Source organism: Ovis canadensis, chromosome 18 (assembly GCF_042477335.2).
Source record: "Ovis canadensis isolate MfBH-ARS-UI-01 breed Bighorn chromosome 18, ARS-UI_OviCan_v2, whole genome shotgun sequence".
In the NCBI taxonomy this organism is placed as follows: Eukaryota; Metazoa; Chordata; class Mammalia; order Artiodactyla; family Bovidae; genus Ovis; species Ovis canadensis.
The window spans coordinates 43,145,972-43,164,796 of NC_091262.1; the positions used below are offsets into that span (position 1 = coordinate 43,145,972).

The 18,825-nt window shown below is 41.4% G+C and overlaps 1 protein-coding gene across 3 annotated transcripts in view; it reads right to left on the minus strand.

The window, feature by feature from the left end:
* Nucleotides 1-11,961: 11,961 nt before the first annotated feature.
* LOC138423781 (neuronal acetylcholine receptor subunit alpha-7) overlaps nucleotides 11,962-18,825 on the minus strand; it is a 160,624-nt gene continuing 153,760 nt past the window's right edge. For all 3 annotated transcript variants that reach the window (XM_069560075.1, XM_069560077.1, XM_069560076.1), the window contains one exon: nucleotides 11,962-14,363. In XM_069560075.1, the coding sequence (XP_069416176.1) occupies nucleotides 13,845-14,363 (519 nt within the window). In that variant the 3' untranslated portion in view covers nucleotides 11,962-13,844. The remainder of the gene's footprint in view (nucleotides 14,364-18,825) is intronic.

An 18,825-nucleotide genomic window follows, 5' to 3' on the forward strand; every position in this document is an offset into this window, starting at 1 on the left:
TAACAGGGCTCAACACACTTTAAGTAAACATATTGAATCTCAGCCTGTGGTTCCCATGGGGTCTACGTTGATACAAAATCTGAATTTAAGACGTGGGTTAGTCTCAGCCAATGGGCTTTGTCTCTCTGTCTGTCTATTTCTAGGAGTCTAGAGGACTCTCAGGAGAATCCAGGAAGCCTTCTTGAAGCAAAGCACCAGCTGTTGGCTACTCCCACTGCTCCCTCTTGAGAGCCAGGTCCCCTCACCTTCCACAAACACAGACTCATGGACGTGACCCTGTGACCCCTCACTGGTCAAATTGCTTTGGCTCATGACCTAGTGCTTATCAAGACCCTTTTCAAAAGGTTTCCTTCACAGATTCTCTTTAGGGGTAAACTGGCCCCGCCACCCCCACCTCCCATCTGGCTCTCACTCTGGAACTGACAGCCTGATCACTTCAGTTTGAAGAAATAGTCCCCTCCCTCTTCTTTTTATCTTTAAGTTTGAAAACGGATGGTAGAGATCATCTCTAAGCATTTGTCTATATTGGAAATTCTGAATCTAATTGAACATAGTGAACTTGCCCCTATCTGTAAAGGATTTGAGGCAATGAGTGACTCAAATGAATCACCAGGCCTCCCTTTGTAAACAGTATTGTTACTGACCAGGATTCTTGGCCTCTATAATCAACAGAAATTTATAAGAGGCTAGACAAGAAATTTTCAAGCAAGGCTATACTGGGACTCATGCTGCAGTAGGTGGGAGGGAAAACAACAGTTTCCGTTGTTTGCTCCCTGGTTGGGGCATGGGGGGGATGGCAAGGCTGGTTCCTTATGTGGGTAGGGTAGGGTTGGATCCAAGGGTTGGGCAGAAGGTGTGGCTAAGGAGGTCTGCATATTCCCTTGGTGGTATTACATGCAGAATACATGTGCCCTGCTTTTGTTCCTGGCTCTTTGGAAGTGACAGTTGGGTTTTCTTGATCTTTTCATACCTTATTCATAATTTTCCCCGACTGCACATGTGTACAGTAATTTTGGGGTTCCTTATAGATCCTTTGTATTTTGTTGCTCAAGGAGATTTTTGTTCAGATGTAAGCACTGCAGCAAAGGATCCCAGGTGCCAGATCCCAATCTGTCTCAGTGTGTTGGGCTCTGTAAAAAAAGGTGCTGGTGGTGCTTTAGTTGCTAAGTTGTGTCCGACTTTTACAACCCCATGGACTGTAGCCTGCCGGGCTCCTGTGTCCTTGGGGATTCTCCAGGCTAGAGTACTGGAGTTGGTTGCCATTTCCTTCTTCAGGGGATCTTCACGACCCAGGAATTGAACCTGGGTGTCCTGCATTGCAGGCAGATTATTTACCGACTGAACTACAAGTCACATAGGAGCCAGAGGCTGAGGATGACAGTGTATATATAGGGAGCACAATCCAGTGTGGGCAGGAAAAGGTCAGAATGTCATTTCAAGTGGGTGGTGATTTTTTGAGCCTATCATGTTTGAAAAGTATAATAGCAGTGCCTACAGTATAGTAACTACCAAAATGCACAGGCAGAAGCATAACACTCATTTTAACTCTACAGTATTTATTTCTGACAGACTTTATTTATCTTAAGTGATAGTTCAAAGTAACATGCTTTAGAAAATAGCTCTGCAGTTAGTATTAATAAAAAGACATACTACAAAGAAATGGCTGATGCTTGGTTACTTTCATCTATCATAGAGAGAAAAACGGGCAAATAAAGGTGGAGAAATTCTAAGCTCACAACTCACAAAAGGCTCTTTCAACATAAAGATGCTTCAACATAAAGTTAAAACATCTGCCATGATACTCTCAAATTATTGATAGTATAATTTACCACTAGCCTTAGTGTTTGAGTATATCACTGTCCACTGATACTCATCTTTTTTTAACATAAGTCAAGGGTCTTAAAAATCATGGGTGGAGGAAAGAAACGCCAGAGCTGCTCCTGCTGCAAACAGTAAAAATACTAACCAGCAGCAGCAAAACAAATGACTTGCCACATGCCACTCTTCGAAATATTGTAGCCAAAAAAAAAAAAAAAAGAGTCAGTCGTGGTGTGGAAAACCCTGCCTCAGGGGGACACCTTACATTTACATCCTACTGAGGGATCTGGCTGTGCTCTGAACACCCCATCCCCCACCAACATGGAGTGAGATGAATGGGAAGGAAAGTTGTCATCTGGAGAACATTTATAGAAATCCCACAATGCAGAATTTCCTACCAAGCCCTTGAGTATCTCTGCAGAAGCAGGAAACCCACCTGGGGTTCATCTTTTTCTTTCCCAGGTGGGAAGACAGAAAGAAGGGTGTGATTTTAACCGCTACCAAGGCACAATCAGAACAAAGGACAAAGCTCCCCCATCGTATGAACTGCCAGCATGAACTGGTTATCTTCTTTCTGCCCTGACTGGAGGTAGGTTAAGGATAGGGGTTGGCAATGATGCTGGGGAGACAAGGCTAAAATAATCAGCTGATGGGAAGCCCCAGGGCTTCATGCTGAGTAAGAGAAATAAATGCCAAAGCAGTTCTCCTCTACCTGAGTTTCAGGGACATTTAACAGATCAACAAGTACAGCAAAAGAGTAAGAACAAAAACCCTTAAATCCTTCAACTTTTCTTCCGGAACCTCAGCACAAAAATGTAGAAAGAAGAGAGAGGTCTGCGCCTTCACCTCCAGCTTGAATGAGAGGATAGAGAATTTGGGAAGAGATTCAAAGGAGGGATAAAGAAGGTCCACACAGAGCTGCCCAATAAGCAAAAGTAAGATGAAAATAAATGGCAAGGCATTCATGCAGACACACCATGGGAATACAGAAGAGAAAGAGTGGACCCCCGTATGTGGCAGAGATGTGAAGTTTCCACTCTGCAAAGGAAGAATCAACCAAACAGAAGAAAGTTCTCCAAAATGTTGTATGAGAATAAGAACTGAATTTCAATAAGACAAGAGTTAAAAGATAAGATGGACAAATAAAATAAATGGTAAGTTGCTGAGCTTTGGAAACAAACTGAGGACCAAAATCTCACCATTTCAGAATATGTGAAAACACGGAGAACATGTTCAGACTGATAAATCATGAAATAAAGGTTTAATTACATTATGTAAAAGTACATAGGTGACCACTTGAAACACATACTTATAATGTCTTCCATTTTAACAAAAGGAATATATATACACCAAAGGAGGAAAAAGAAAGAAAACCTAAAACAAAAGATGCAAAAGAAATATGAGCTTCATATACAGAAATTATTTAAAGAAAAAATATATGAGAACCAAATATATCGATTATATTAAAATATATATGCATATTCAAGACAAACTTAAAGTGATTCAAAAAAGTTAAAATTATGGTAACGACAAACTAGGCATAAGCTCAGAAAAAAAAATCGAGGGTCCTAATTTTAAGGTGTGAATTAAAGGAAAACATAGACTCAATAAATGATATCAATTGTTAAATATCTTGTAGTAAAAGGCAGGAAAGCTAAAGAAGAAGTACTGCTAGTAAGGAGTGTAGCCCCTCCTGCCTGGCTCCCACTGGTCAGTGTCAAATGCCAGAATTCCAAGGGCATACTCTGGCAAGAGCTCATTTGCACAAAACTATTATAATAAAAAACTTAAAATATACCTCAATAAATTATAAATATTATAAGTAATATAGAATACATGATACTCAAAGCATAATGTATTATAATGAGAAATTCACTTTTAAATTTTAAAATTTCTGAAAATTTTAAAATATTTAAAAAATATCAATTCAAAGAAGACTTCAAAGCTGAACTTACAGAATATTTGGAAAGTCATGACAAAAGTTGTTGTGGTTCAGTCACTCAGTCCTGTCTGACTCTTTGCTACCCAATGAATTGCACCATGCCAGGCTTCCCTGTTCTTCACTATCTCCTGGAGTTTGCTTGAACTTGTGTCCATTGAGTCAATGATTCCATGTAAGCATCTCATCCTCTATAGTCCTCTTCTCCTCCTGCCCTCAATCCTTCCCAGCACCAGGGTCTTTCCAATGAGTCAGTTCTTCACATCAGGTGGCCAAAGTATCGGAGCTTCAGCTTCAGCATCAATCCTTCCAATGAATACTAAGGGTTGATTTCCTTTAGGATTGACCAGTTTGATCTCCTTGCTGTCCAAGGGACTCTCAAGAGTCTTCTCCAGCACCACAGTTAGAAAGTATCAGTTCCTTGGCACTCAGCCTCCTTTATGGTCCAACTCTCACATCTGTACAAGACTAATGGAAAAACCATAGCTTTGACTAGATGGACCTTTGTCAGTAAAGTGATATCTCTGCTTTTTAATAAGCTGACTAGGTTTGTCAAAGCTTTTCTCCCAAGGAGCAAGCATTTTTTAATATCATGGCTGCAATTACCATCCACAGTGTTTTTGGAGCCCAAAACAATACAGTCTGTCACTGTTTGCATTTTTTCGCCATCTATTTGCCATGAAGTGATGGGACCAGATGCCATGATCTTAGTTTTTTGAATGTTGAGCCTTAAGTTGACTTTTTTACACTCTTTCACCTTCATCAAGAAACTCTTTAGTTCCTCTTTGCTTTCTGCCATTAGGGTGGTACCATCTGCATATCTGAGGTTATTGATATTTCTCCTGGCAATCTTGATTCCAGCTTGTGCTTCATCCAGCCTGGCATTTCACATGAGGTACTCTGCATATAAGTTAAATAAGCAGTGTGACAGTATACAGCCTTGATGTACTCCTTTCCCAAGTTTGAACCAGTCCATTGTTCCATATCTGGTTCTAATTGTTTCTTGACCTGCATATAGGTTCTTCAGGAGGCTGGTAAGGTGGTCTGGAATTCTCATCTTTTTAAGAATTTTCCACAGTTTGTTGTGATCTACACAGTCAAAGGCTTTAGTGTGGTCAATGAAGGAGATGTTTTTTCTGGAATTCTCTTCCTTTTTCTAGGATCCAATGGATGTTGGTAATTTGATCTCTGGTTCCCCTGCCTTTTCTAAATCCATCTTGTACATCTGAAAGTTCTTAGTTCATGTATTGTTGAAGCCTAGCTTGAAGGATTTTGAGCATTACCTTGCTAACATGTGAAATGAGTGCAAAAGATGAAAATGTTATCAAAATGCTATATATCAAAACATTTGTGTGTGTGTTAGTTGCTCAGTTGTGTCCAACTCTTTGCAAGCCCATGGACTGTAGCCCGCTAGGCTTCTCTGTCCATGGAATCCTCCAGGCAAGAATACTGGAATGCCTTTCTCCAGGGCATCTTCCCGATTGAGGAATCGAACCCAGGTCTCCCACATTGCAGGTAGATTCTTTACCATATAGGTTGGTGTTAAAGCTTTGATGAGAAGAAACTTTAGAGCCAAAAGTACTTATATGATTAAATCAGAATAAATAGAGATAAACAACTTAGGTATTGGCCAAATGTTAGAACCACAACAATAATATAAATAATAAAAGTAGAAGAGGGGCTCCGACTTGAATGAAGCTTGAGGGCATTATGCAAAGTGAAATTAGCCAATCACAAAATGATGAATCCTGTATGATTCCACTTCTGTAAGGTACCAAGGATAATCAAATTTATAGAAACAAAGAGTAGAATTGTGTTTGCCAGGGTTGGGGGGATGGGAAATGGGGAATTAGTGTTTAATGCATAGAGTTCAGTTTTGCAAAAAGTGTTGAAAAAAGTTCTGGAGATGGATGGTGGTGATGGTTTTACAAAAGTGTTAATTAATGCCACCAAACAATATATTTAAAGATGGTAAGTAATATGCTACATTTCACAATTAAAAATATATATAACTTTTTAAAAAAAAATAGAGGATTGACTTCAAGTTAATAGAGGACTGACTTTACTGCAAATATGTAGTAATCAAGACAGCATGGTATTAACAAAAGAATAGACAAATAGATAAGGATAGAGAACCAGATGGTGGCCAATGTGAGAATAAAGAGCCTAAAAACAAACTCACATAAAGATAGTCAACTGACCCTTGACAAACAGCAAAAGCAATTAAATGAGGAAAGAATAATTTTTTCTTTTTTAAATATAAATTTATTTATTTTAATTGGAGGCTAATTACTTTACAATATTGTATTGGTTTTACCATATATTGACATGAATCTGCCACGGGTGTACATGTGTTCCCCATCTTGAACCCCCCTCCCACCTATTTTTCAACAACTAATGCCGGAGCAACTGAACATCTACATATAAAAATAAATACATCTAGACACAGAGTATACACTATTCAAAAAATTAACTCAAAATGGATCACAGACCTAGCTTTAAAACATAAAGTTATATAACTTCTGGGAGATGACAAGAGAAAATCTAGATGACCTTGTGTATGGAGATGACTTTTTAGATACAACAGGAAAGGCATGAGCTACAAAATAAATAAATAAATAATAGACTAGACTTCATTTAAATGCAAAACTTCTGCTCTTTGAAAGACAATATCAAGAGACTGAAAAGACAAGTCACAGATGGGGAGAAAATATTTGAAAAAGACACATTTGATAAAGGACTGCTATCCAATATGTATTTAATACAAAGAACTTATAAAACCCAACAATAAGAAAGCAAACAGCCTGATTTTAAAATGGGCCAAAGACTTTATCAAACACCTTATCAAAGAAAATGGCAAATAAGCATTTGAAAAGATGTTCAATAACATATGCAATCAGGGAAATTAAAGTTGAAACCACAATGAGATACTGAGACAGGTGGGGACATGGGACCCTTTGCTGTAGTGTGGCAATGCTTGCCCCTGGACAAACCTCTCCTCCAGTAATAAAATACAAGGAAACTATATGGAACTAAAACTAACTGCATATATGTGTAGTGGGGAAAACTGTGGACAAAAAGATACAAAAAGACCAAAAATCCCTACTGCCACTTCTGAAGAGCCAGTAGCAAAAACGGTATTGGGAGCAAAAGCAGGGTACTAAGCATGCCTCCAGCACTCAACACCACCAAGGGCTGAGCAAACCACCTAAGCCACCCCTCTAGCCCAATCCTTGGACACACTGCTACCCTCCCCCCAAATGAAGAACAAGCTCACCCCCCTCCTCAGGGAGCAAGCAAGTAAGAACTGGTTTGCATTTGCTCCCTGCTGCTGCTTCAGGAGCCCCAGTAGAGCCTTGTCTGAATTTCTTTTCTGGCCTGTAGTCAATTGCTATTGATGGGGGAATACCAATAATCCTGTTCAGTATCAATACCATATATATCTATTAGATGGCCAAAATCTGGAAGACAGACCCACCAAATACTGTCAAGAAAGAAAAGAAACAGGAACTGTCTTTCATTGCCAGTGGGAATGCAAATATGGGAATAGTATGGCCACTTTGGAAGATGATTTCTTTCAAAACTAAATATCTTCTTAACATACAATCCAGTAATCCCACCCCTTGATATTTATTGGTAGTTATATAAAAGGAGCTGAAAACTTACTTCCAGGCAAAAATCTGTATATGATTTTTTATAGCATCTTTATTAATGACTGTCATAACTTGGAAGCAACCAAGTCCTTCAGTAGGTAAATGGGTAAACTATGTGAAGAAGGCTGAGCGCCGAAGAATTGATGCTTTTGAACTGTGGTGTTGGAGAAGACTCTTGAGAGTTCCTTGGACTGCAAGGAGATCCAACCAGTCCATTCTGAAGGAGATCAACCCTGGGATTTCTTTGGAAGGTATGATGCTAAAGCTGAAACTCCAGTACTTTGGCCACCTCATGAGAAGAGTTGACTCATTGGAAAATACTCTGATGCTGGGAGGGATTGGGGGCAGGAGGAGAAGGGGACGACTGAGGATGAGATGGCTGGATGGCATCACTGACTCGATGGACGTGAGTTGAGCGAACTCCGGGAGTTGGTGATGGATAGGGAGGCCTGATGTGCTGCGATTCATGGGGTTGCGAAGAGTTGGACACGACTGAGTGACTGAACTGAACTGAACTGAATGGTATGATAAGCTCTGATATTAAAAAATCAAATCCACATGCAAATGATAATTAGAAAAGGAGCAAGGATCAGTATCATGAGATAAATGATACAGACAATGGATTGTCAGTGCTTAAAAAAATGAGCTATCAAGCCATTAAAAGACATGGGAGAACCTTAAATGCATATTAAGTGAAAGAAGCCAATCTGAAAAGGCTACATACTGTGTAATTTCAACTATGTGACATTCTAGAAAAGGCAAAACTATGCAGACAAGATCAATCATTGCCAGGAGCTGGGAGCAGGGAATGAGTAGATGGGAACACAGAGGATTTTCAGGGCAGTGAAACTACTCTGTATGATACTATAATAGCGGGTACACATTTTTATGCATTTGTCCAAACTCACAGAATGCACAGCATCAAGAGTGAACCGTCCTGTAAACTATGGACTTTGGGTGTTAACCATGTGTCAGTGTAGGTTGATCACTTGTAACAAGTCATCATGAGGGGGGTTAGGCATCTGGGGGGCAGGGAGTACATGGGAAATCTCTGTACCTCCCTCAATTTTGCTGTGGTTCTGTAACCTGCTCTAAAAAATAAAACCTTAAATATAAAAATACAAAAATAAAGAGTAGAGGAGAACTGAAATAATAAAAACCAAAGAAGAAGTTTAAGAATTTCAAAAGACAACAGCAGAATTTGTTGATGGGTAGTATTTATCAGAAGGGAGATTTACAGAAGTCTAACACAGCAAAGAAGAGGTTCACAATAAGGTTTAAGCAGGAAAAAAAAAAAACTGGAAAGAATGTAAGTGAGACATTGGAGAACAGACTAGAGGGGGTGGAGAACTGGGCAGAATGAAAGAATGTTTTGCATTCCTGTGATTCCCAAAGTGGGGTGAGCTACAGTCACAGCAAAGTTTGATCGCAAGAGTTCATAAAGCCTGGAACTGCAGACAGTCCTCTCCCCATCACACTATAAGCTTCAATATTAAAAAGTCAAACCCACACTCAAAACAAGTAAGTGATAATTTTAAAAGGAGCCGGGAGCAGTGAGGTCATGTCTAGGAAGGATTGGGCCAGAAAGAATGAAGCAGTGAAAGCACAGAATTTATTATGTGAGAAAAGATTACCTCCGGGAGCCAGCGCCTCAAGAAAGCTTGTGGTCAAAGCTTTGGTGGGTCTGTTCTCCAACTAACTGTGGTCACAGTGGTGACATGACCAGTTGCATTGGACTCATCCCCACTGCCTGGCCTGGTTTGACCCTCTGGCTCTTGCTGTCAAATGAAGCTTCAGTCCTGGATCCAGAGCATTGATGTGACTCCCACCTGTACTGCTTGTCTGTTGTCCCAGGAAAGGTCAGGTAAAAAAAGCAGGTGGCAATAGGGGATATAATCAGGTCAGGTACCCAAACTAATAAATAAGTCTAAGGTTTCAGTGTCTGAAAGTATAGAAAAATAAAACCCTCAGTGAGCCAAATCAGTGAAAACAAAAGGAGAATTGTACATACTTGGAAATGAAAAATGGAGACACTATCATGAACATAAAATTTAAAATCCCAAGTTCCCATATTGTAAAACTATGTACATATACTGAAAATTAATTTTCTAAAAAAAATATGTTCCAAAATTGACTTCAAAAATGCCCCAGGACCTAACATGCCCAGTGGGAGAAATCCAGAAGCACCCCAGTGTATGCCTAGACAGCTCCCCACACTGATGAAACATTTGACACTTAAGTAGAAGATGATTCTAAAACCCAGTAAATGACTGCAGAATATACAGCATTCTTTGGTTTCTTTTTGTTTTGCACACAAGAGCAAGCTGCAGAATCATTCATCTCCTATATGAAATCGATAGCAAAAACCACAAGTAGAGATCGTCCCAGGAACATAGTAATAGATTGGTTTGAAGCAATCTATTAATATACCATGTCCTATAAGAGCAAAGGGAAATCCTTCTAATTATCTCCATGGATACTGAGGAGGTTGCGACAAAAACCACCCCCCCCCCCCAAAACCCAGCATATGTATTTCCCCCAGAAAGCCTCAACACTTTGAGAACACACAGATACTGTTTATTATAAGGAAAATACATGCCTTCATTCAAGTTAAATGGTGAGACATTAAACCATCCTATTGATGTCAGGAACAAGACAGGTATGCCGCCTGAATCACTATTCTTTAATACTGTTCTCAAATGCAGTTGGCTAAGAGAAAGAAATAGGGGAATTAGTGTCAAGGGGGAGGCAAAAGAAAATCTTAGAAACAGTAAGAAATTACAATTAGGGTGTTTGATTATAACACTGATATACAAAATCAACTACTATCTTATATATCTGGTGAGAATACAAAATGTAAAAAATTATTCCATTGAAAATGGTAGCCAAATGATAAAATATCTAGAAATAGACAATAACAAATTCATAGGATCTATCTGAACAAAACCGTAAAACTATGAGTGACAGACTTGAATATAAGTTGGATGGCAGCATTCTTGGATAGGAAAACAATTAATCTACAAATTCATTGTGGCCCCATTTTTTAAAAAAGTTATGTGTGTGTGTATGAGAAAGAGAGTTAAAGGAAAAGAGAGAGACAAGTGTTCCGAGGAGCCTTGACCTGAAAATATTTATATTAATATGAATATTTTATATTAATAGGAATGAAGCCTCAGAAATTAAAGGAATTCATAGGGAGATAAATCAATAAAACAGAAGTAGATTCAAACACTTTGAGGAATTTAGTTTACAAATACGGTGGCATTTGAACAAAGGGGGAAAAGACTATATAATTTTATACCAGAATGCACTGTTATATATTTTGCTAGCACAACTTACTAACTATTTAGAGGGGAAAAAAAATCTCATCTTTACCTTCATTTCCTGTGATAAATGAATTCCTGGGAGTTAAGAGTAGGTAAAGACAAACAGATGAAACCATAAGGATTTAGAAGAAAATATGAGTAAATTTATTTATAATCTCAGAATGAGAAAGGTCTTTTAGAACTGGAAACAAATTCTGGGATCTAAAATGGAAAAGAAGGATAAATTGACAACATAAAAGTTTAAATTTTATATATGTGAGAATAAATAAGAAAATCAATAGAGAACCTCAAAAGACAAAAGTATTTTCAAGACATAAGACGGAAAAATTTCAAAGTATACATCCAAATTAATTAAGAAAAAGCCAAAACTGTGTAAGGACATAAATTTACCAAAAAGTGACCAGAAATCATTCGAAATGATGTTCAACTTCACTCCTAATAAGTGAACTAAGTCAGAATAATATTGTAACATTATTCTTCACTAGACTGGAATAAAAGCTGTTTGAGAAAACTGAGAAATTGATCATTTCATTATACTCTTGATAAGTGTAACCACAGATCAATTTTTGAAGAATCATCTGACAATAACTGACAAAAGTGTTAAATAGACATAGTCTTAAATTCAGCAACTCCATTATCAAGTTCCAACTGATATCAAGATACAGTCACAAAAGTGTGCCATGATATAAGTACAAGGACACTAATCCTAGATCTGTATATAAAAATAAAGACAGGAAATATTCTATAGGTTCACTAATAAAAGACTAATCAAAGAAATTATTAGTGCACAGGGACAGTGGAAGGCTAAGCAGCTATTAAGAATGAGGTAGATCTTTATATGTTGTTATGGAAAGATCTCTTAACATCAAATGAAAAAAGCAAAGTGCAGGGCACTGCGCACAGCACAGGTTCTAGAAACGGACAGAAAAGGAGTTTCTCTCTCCATGTCCCCTTTCTCTCTCCTCAGTCTCTCTCCTTTCCTGTTTCTTTCTGGAAATGCCCGTCCCTCCCCAGAAGCTCACTCACTGGTGGTCCCCTATGGGGAGATAAGGCAGGGATGGTGATGGGGGCACTTATTTTCAGCCCCTCATACTTGTCTTTCTATATGTGCATCTTTTCCTTATTACTACATTTTAAATCGCAGAGTAGTTATTTGCATGGTCAAAATCCAAACTCCTTCTGTTTGCCTTTTTGTTTTTCTGTATAAGATACAAAACCAAAAAGGTTTTTTTTTTTTTTAATTAAAGCAAAACGTAGTAGGGCTCAACTTGGAATAGCAGTAAGAAACGAAGTACTGTCTTTATATATCAAAACACTTCTGGTTGTTTCTAAAGACACTTTAATAGAAAAAAAATGTGCATTTTTCATCCACTCCATACAGAATGAGTGTACTCTGAGGACAGCCCTGCTCCAAATGGCATTATGTTGGAATGCCCTTATTTATCAACTTTCTCACTGTAAACCAGGTACCTTTTCTGAAGGTTCTCACATACATGATATCACACACACATAGACACAGAGAGCGGGCACACGCCTCCATCTTCCTCAGTGCACACAAATCCACCCAGAAATGAGTGAACTAAATGGCTGGAGAAGGGCATGCAATTTCTTTTGCTCTGAAAAATCAAATCTTCCCTCATAACGTAGCCATAACGTAGCCATTTCAGGGGTTAGAAGCAAATTAAAGATCCCCAGGAGCTCAGGCATTTTCGGCAGTTTTGAGCTCTGTGAGTTTACTAGATGAAATGACAGAACAGGACAGACTTTCTTGTCCTGTGTCTTCCTCTGATCACATTCAACAGTAAGGATGGGAGAAGCAGGGACAATTGTCAGGTAGAAAATCTAAGTGGAGAACTGCGTCACCACTTGAATTTAAAAGAAAGTCCCCCTTGCTTTCAAAACACACGCTTCCAATGAATCTACTCATTCAGCCAGCTCTCTGGGCTGAAGCTGAGGTGCATAAATTGAGCCCTGCCAAACCAGAAAACGGAGTTACTAGGTATGCAGCCACTGTTAGTCTATCAGCCTCTCCTGCTAACCACTACTGGCCTGCCATTCAGGAGAGCCATCAGCCACACCACCCCCTCCCCAGTTCCTGCAACACAGGGAGCCTTTTAGCCCTGACACAAGGAGAAAACGCATGGAATACTTTGGCGACTTTATGTTGTGCATTTGTATGGATCCACAAATTTTATAAGGCTAACCAACTCCAATATGTGTAAAACATTTAATACAGTTAAAAAAACACAGATGGTTTAATTTAGCTTCAGCTATTATTACATTGGGTGGAAGTTCTAATTGAATTCTACCTGTCCTCTAGAACAGATTCACTCAACCACCTAGTGCCTAGGGGCAGCAAAGGAAGCTTGAGAGTGTCTGGGATCTACAGAAATTCCCCTGACTTGATGGAGTCTGGTCCTGGTTCAGAGTCCACACACACCTGTGTCCATCCTGATTCCCAAGAGGGTAAGTTGGCAAAAATCAGGCTGGCAAAAGCATAATTTACAAGATCAGCTATTACTCTCTTTAAAAGTGCAGACATAGCATAGAAGTGTTTATCAACCGTCTTTGGTAGAGAAAATTAAAGTCTGAATTGAAGAAGAATGAGTAGTTGGGTTTTTAGTTTTCTTTCATCAATCATCTGATGGGTTTACTGAGTGTGGTTTATTATTGTGATTAACTTCAATCTAGGTTTGTACACAGGCAAACGCAGGTATGAATGTCCATGTAGGCCCTCATTTTCAAGTGACATGCAGGCATGCAAACCCGCTGTCCAGGCCTCCCCTGGCAGTCAGTCCTTAGCTACTCCAACCTCTGAAGAGCTCACCAGGCAACATGGGATGGATAAAACTACCTCTCAGGGGTCCTGCTGACCATAAGGACGGCTCCAAGGATATCAAGTGGCTCACTAAAGAGGGTTAAACTGAAACGTGCTGAGATCCCATTACTGAAAGTAACAAGGAAACTGAAACCGACATGACAGCGATGGGGTACATGTGCGTCTTTCGGGGTTTAACGATGCTGTGGGATCAGCCATCCCAAGTTCTCTTTAAGCCATCATCATCGAGCATCTGTGTTATGTCCTATACGCTGCGAGCCAGGGCTGGGTCAAGCGAAGTCTTTGGACACAGCTTCAACGAAGTTGGGTGCCGACATCAGGATGCCGATGGTGCAGAGGATGGTGAAGACGGAGAAGGCCATGAGACACAGGCGGTCCACCACACAGGCCGCGAACTTCCACTCACTGCACACGGCCTCACTCTCGTCCTGGCAGCGGAAGCGGTGGGCGATGTAGCGCACCTCCTCCAGGATCTTGGCCAGGTCCGGGTCCCCCTCAGAGGGCTGGCCGCCATGCAGCAGGTGCTCGTCATGGGTGGGGGAGCAGGCCACGCGGCCGCACACGACCCCTGAGTCAGGGGTGGGCGCGCAGTGCATGCTGTCCAGGCCGCGGAAGCCGATGTACAGCAGGTTGCCATTGGTGGCCGGCGGCCCCGCCACTGCGCTCATCTCCACGCTGGCCAGGCTGCAGCGGCGCTGCTTGTGCTGGCAGGCCGGCCGCACCTTGTCCTCCCCCGGCCTCTTCATGCGAAGGAACCAGGCGCACCAGTTCAGGAGGATGACTCTGGTCTGCGGAGACAGCACAGTCTTAGAGGTGCTGGGCAGGGCCCACAGCTGACCCCGAGAGCAAGGGGGATACAACTGTAACACCCACTAGACTTCATGGGGGTGGACCCTGGGGGTGACAGGTCGCCACACCTTCCCAGGCAAGTTTACACAGGCAAGCAGTGCCAACGGGGTATGATGGTTCGATCAACTGTGAGGTGATGATAAAGCAATGCAGAAAATCACCCTGGGAAGAAGCTATGGGCACAGTGCCATCTCAGGGAAGACAGCCTCTGTGGGTGAAGAGGGTTGTCTTCTAAAAGGAGCCCTGAGCCAGGGAACAGAGCATTTTACATCTGGAACTAGGGACTGTCATCTTCAGCTCTGTGTGGGGTACCCTAGTGTGCAGCAGCAAACTCATAAAGGCACCCCGGAGATGTTAAGCTTTAAGGGGCAACCCTGTGACACTTGAGACATCGTGTGCATCCCTAGCCTGAAGCAGTCCAGACTGTTACATCAGATCACTGCATTCCTTGCATGATATCCTACCCTTGCACAGCAGATTTTGGAACTTGTCCTGATAAAAGGCAAGTGCCAAGAAAGTCATCATGGAACACACAAGCAGCATAGCATGCTCCCAAGGTGTGAGGTTTGCTGTGCCGACAGATGCAAAGTTGTCAGGGCATAAGTACATAGTAAGTTGTTTTGACCTGTTTTATTTATAGAACCATTAGGTATTCCTTCTGTCCTAGGTGCTTTCTGGAGAACACAAAACCCTGACTCATGAAAGGTGCTGTGAACCTTTAACCTAATCCATTAGGCTGCAGTGAAGACTGAATGAGATGATACAAGACAAAGTGCTGTGAAAAGTCTGAAGCTGGGGTTGGCAGACTTTCTTTAAAGGGCCAGATGGTAAATATTTTAGCTCTGCTGATGGAGCACAAAATCAGCCCAAGTCCTTTAGATTTATGGCTGATGTATACACACACATATATGCACTGAGTGTGTGTGTGTGTGTGTGTGTGTATATATATATATGTAAATATATAAATCACTTTATACCAGAAAGTAACACAACACTGTAAATCACCTATATTTGAATAAAATAAGTTAAAAAAAAAAAGAATCTTAGGCTCAGAGAGATGAATAAACTGGCTCAAGGTCATACAGTGAGTCTGAGTCACCTAATGTGTTCTGACTTCCACAGACTCATCCATACAAAGGTCTGTCTCTTGGGTTTTCCACAAGCCCCCGTGACTTTAGCCCAACCCCCACTGGGAAGGCACCAGAAAGCCAGGGCCAGAACTCAAGGAAGCACATGGGGTCGTGAATGTGCCCAAACCCAGACACAGCGGTGCAGGGAGACCTGAGCCTCAGATCCAGGGCTTTGCTATGCCCCACACGTGGGGGTCTGCGCATCCCCTGGGGCACAGCTCAAGCTGAATCTATTTTGAATTTTATGGCCTGAATCATTAGCTTTCAAGGCTAAAGCATCTCAGAAGATGAGATTATCCTCTTGGCACTTCCCGGTCTGTGCTTGTGACCTCTTCTGTTAGGTTATGGTTTTGTTTCTGGCTGTGCAAATGTCACATAATGCCACCGCACTGGCAGTGTTTTCTTCATGGCAACAGACCATAATGAAAGCTCCCTGGAGGTTGTTTTTGCATATAGAAAGAAAGAAAAAAAAAAACGCAGTGTGTTATATAAAATGAAAGAGAAACACAAATTTCATATTTGCTTTGCACCATTGCTTTAACATGTTCTTGTGCTGAGAGGTGAATAATCAGTATTAATTCAGCAGAGAAGGCAATGGCACCCCACTCTAGTACTCTTGCCTGGAAAATCCTGTGGACGGAGGAGCCTGGAAGGCTGCAGTCCACGGGGTCGCTGAGGGTTGGACACGACTGAGCGACTTCACTTTCACTTTTCACTTTCATGCATTGGAGAAGGAAATGGCAACCTACTCCATTGTTCTTGCCTGGAGAATCCCAGGGATGGGGGAGCCTGGTGGGCTGCCGTCTATGGGGTCACACAGAGTCGGACACGACTGAAGTGACATAGCAACAGCAGCTCTAATTTAGAATTCTCTGGAACAGTAACGTGCTACCAGGTCATTAAAAATGGTTTTGTGTCTTACTGCCTTAATTTCCTTCTCTGTACAACAGTCAAAACAGAAAAAATAGGAATATGTGTTTATATTTTGGCATCTGCATACATACTGGAAGGAGAAAGAAATTAATTGAAATGGTTATCAATTGGTGGTGGAAGTAGGGGTAGCAATGGGAGCAGAATTTTCTTATGTACAATTCTTAGATTTTGATTTCTGATACTTGTAAATCTTATTTCAAACAGATGGGTGGATAGACAAGAAAGTCTTTCAATGTACACAAGTATGTCTCAGCTTTTTTTTTTTTTTGAGGGGTGGGGAGTGAACTTCTCAAAACAAGCCTGTAGACTGTGGTGATATGACCTATGTGACAGGTTGTACCATTTTGGGGAGCCCATGGCTGATGCCATGAGAGTTACCAAGTATAAGGACTTGCTGTGGAAAATAATTCAAGGGCAGTCACTCTGTAAAGCCAATTTCTTAAAAAAAAAAAAAAAGGAAGAAAGAAAAGAAAAAAAAGGTCTTTCTTAACTTTTGTGTAACTCTAAATTATTGTGCAATAGATACTTTTAGAAGGTCCAGGAACTCCCTGCTCCTAGAGATTAAGGAAATGCATTTTACATCTTGCAGCTGCATTCAGTCCTAAACTGACTCTGAGCTTGGACTCAAGATTATGGGTCAGCAAAGACAGGGTTGTTTAGGCATGAGAGGGCTTCTTTAGCTCCCAGTGGTCCCTAAGCCTTGCTCTCTGGACATGAAGACTGCAAGGTTTGTGGGGCCCCAGAAACAAGTGGGGTGAGGGGTTGCAGGACAGCTTTGCTCTGGGTGGAGGGTTTGGTCACATCATCACATGAGGTGGGAGAAGTCCAGGCCCTGCTCAGCCCTCAACCAAGGTTTGCCAACATGGCAAATAGAGGGGGAAACAGTGTCAGACTTTATTTTGGGGAGCTCCAAAATCACTGCAGATGGTGACTGCAGCCATGAAATTAAAAGACGCTTACTCCTTGGAAGGAAAGTTATGACCAACCTAGATAGCAGATTGAAAAGCAGAGACATTACTTTGCCAACAAAGGTCTGTCTAGTCAAGGCTATGGTTTTTCCAGTGGTCATGTATGGATGTGAGAGTTGGACTATGAAGAAAGCTGAGTGCCAAAGAATTGATGCTTTTGAACTGTGGTGTTGGAGAAGACTCTTGAGAGTCCCTTGGACTGCAAGAAGCTCCAACCAGTCCATTCTAAAGGAGATCAGTCCTGGGTGTTCTTTGGAAGTAATGATGCTAAAGCTGAAACTCCCAATACTTTGGCCACCTCATGCGAAGAGGAAAAGACTGGAAAAGACTCTGATGCTGGGAGGGATTGATGGCAGGAGGAGAAGGGGACGACAGAGGATGAGATGGCTGGACGGCATCACTGAGTCGATGGACGTAAGTTTGAGTGAACTCCGGGAGTTGGTGATGGACAGGGAGGCCTGGCATGCTGCAATTCATAGGGTCGCAAGAGTCGGACATGACTGAGCGACTGAACTGAACTAAACTGAAGCAAGAGTGGGTATAGTGTTTTGGACGCTGGACTTACATGGAGCATAGCCATGGCTTGGGAAGCATCAGCACACATCACGAGGCATCAGTGCTGGGAAACGTGGGGAACACGGGGCCTGACCTGGGCTACGATGACAAATGTTTATTTTCTATCCATTCCCTTTTATCACATCCCCCGTCACCACTGTTAACCACTTACCTTTACTTTATAGACATTTGGTTAAATGACTTTCCTATGTGTATTGTGATAAAAGAAAGTTTCATATATTGAGATAGAGGGAAGTCATTCTGGCTTATACATAAGTTAACTTGAATTCCCTGGTGGCTCAGATGGTAAAGCATCTGCCTACAGTGTGGGAGACCTGGGTTCAATCCCTGGGTTGGGAAGATCTCCTGGAGAAGGGAATGGCAACCCACTCCAGTATTCTTGCCCCCCCAGCCCCCAAAAAAGGGGCTCAAAGAGATATTGGACTTCCCTGGTGGCTCAGACAGTAAAGCGCCTGCCTACAAGGCGGGAGACCCGGCTTCAATCCCTGGGTCGGGAAGATCTCCTGGAGAAGGAAATGGCAACCCACTCCAGTATTCTTGCCTGGAAAATCCCATGGACGGAGGAGCCTGATAGGCTACAGTCCATGGGGTTGCAAAGAGTCGGACACAACTGAGCGATTTCACTTTTCAAAATAGCCTACGGCCTATCAAACATACATTGTACATCTGCTTTAATTATTAAAGGAAAAGGCACACTGACTCAAAGTAAAGTATGTCCATGATAAAAATAAAAGATTAAATGCCTCTCTTCCTGGGATGTCAGTGCTAACCCTCTGATGATAAGACTCCCTCCT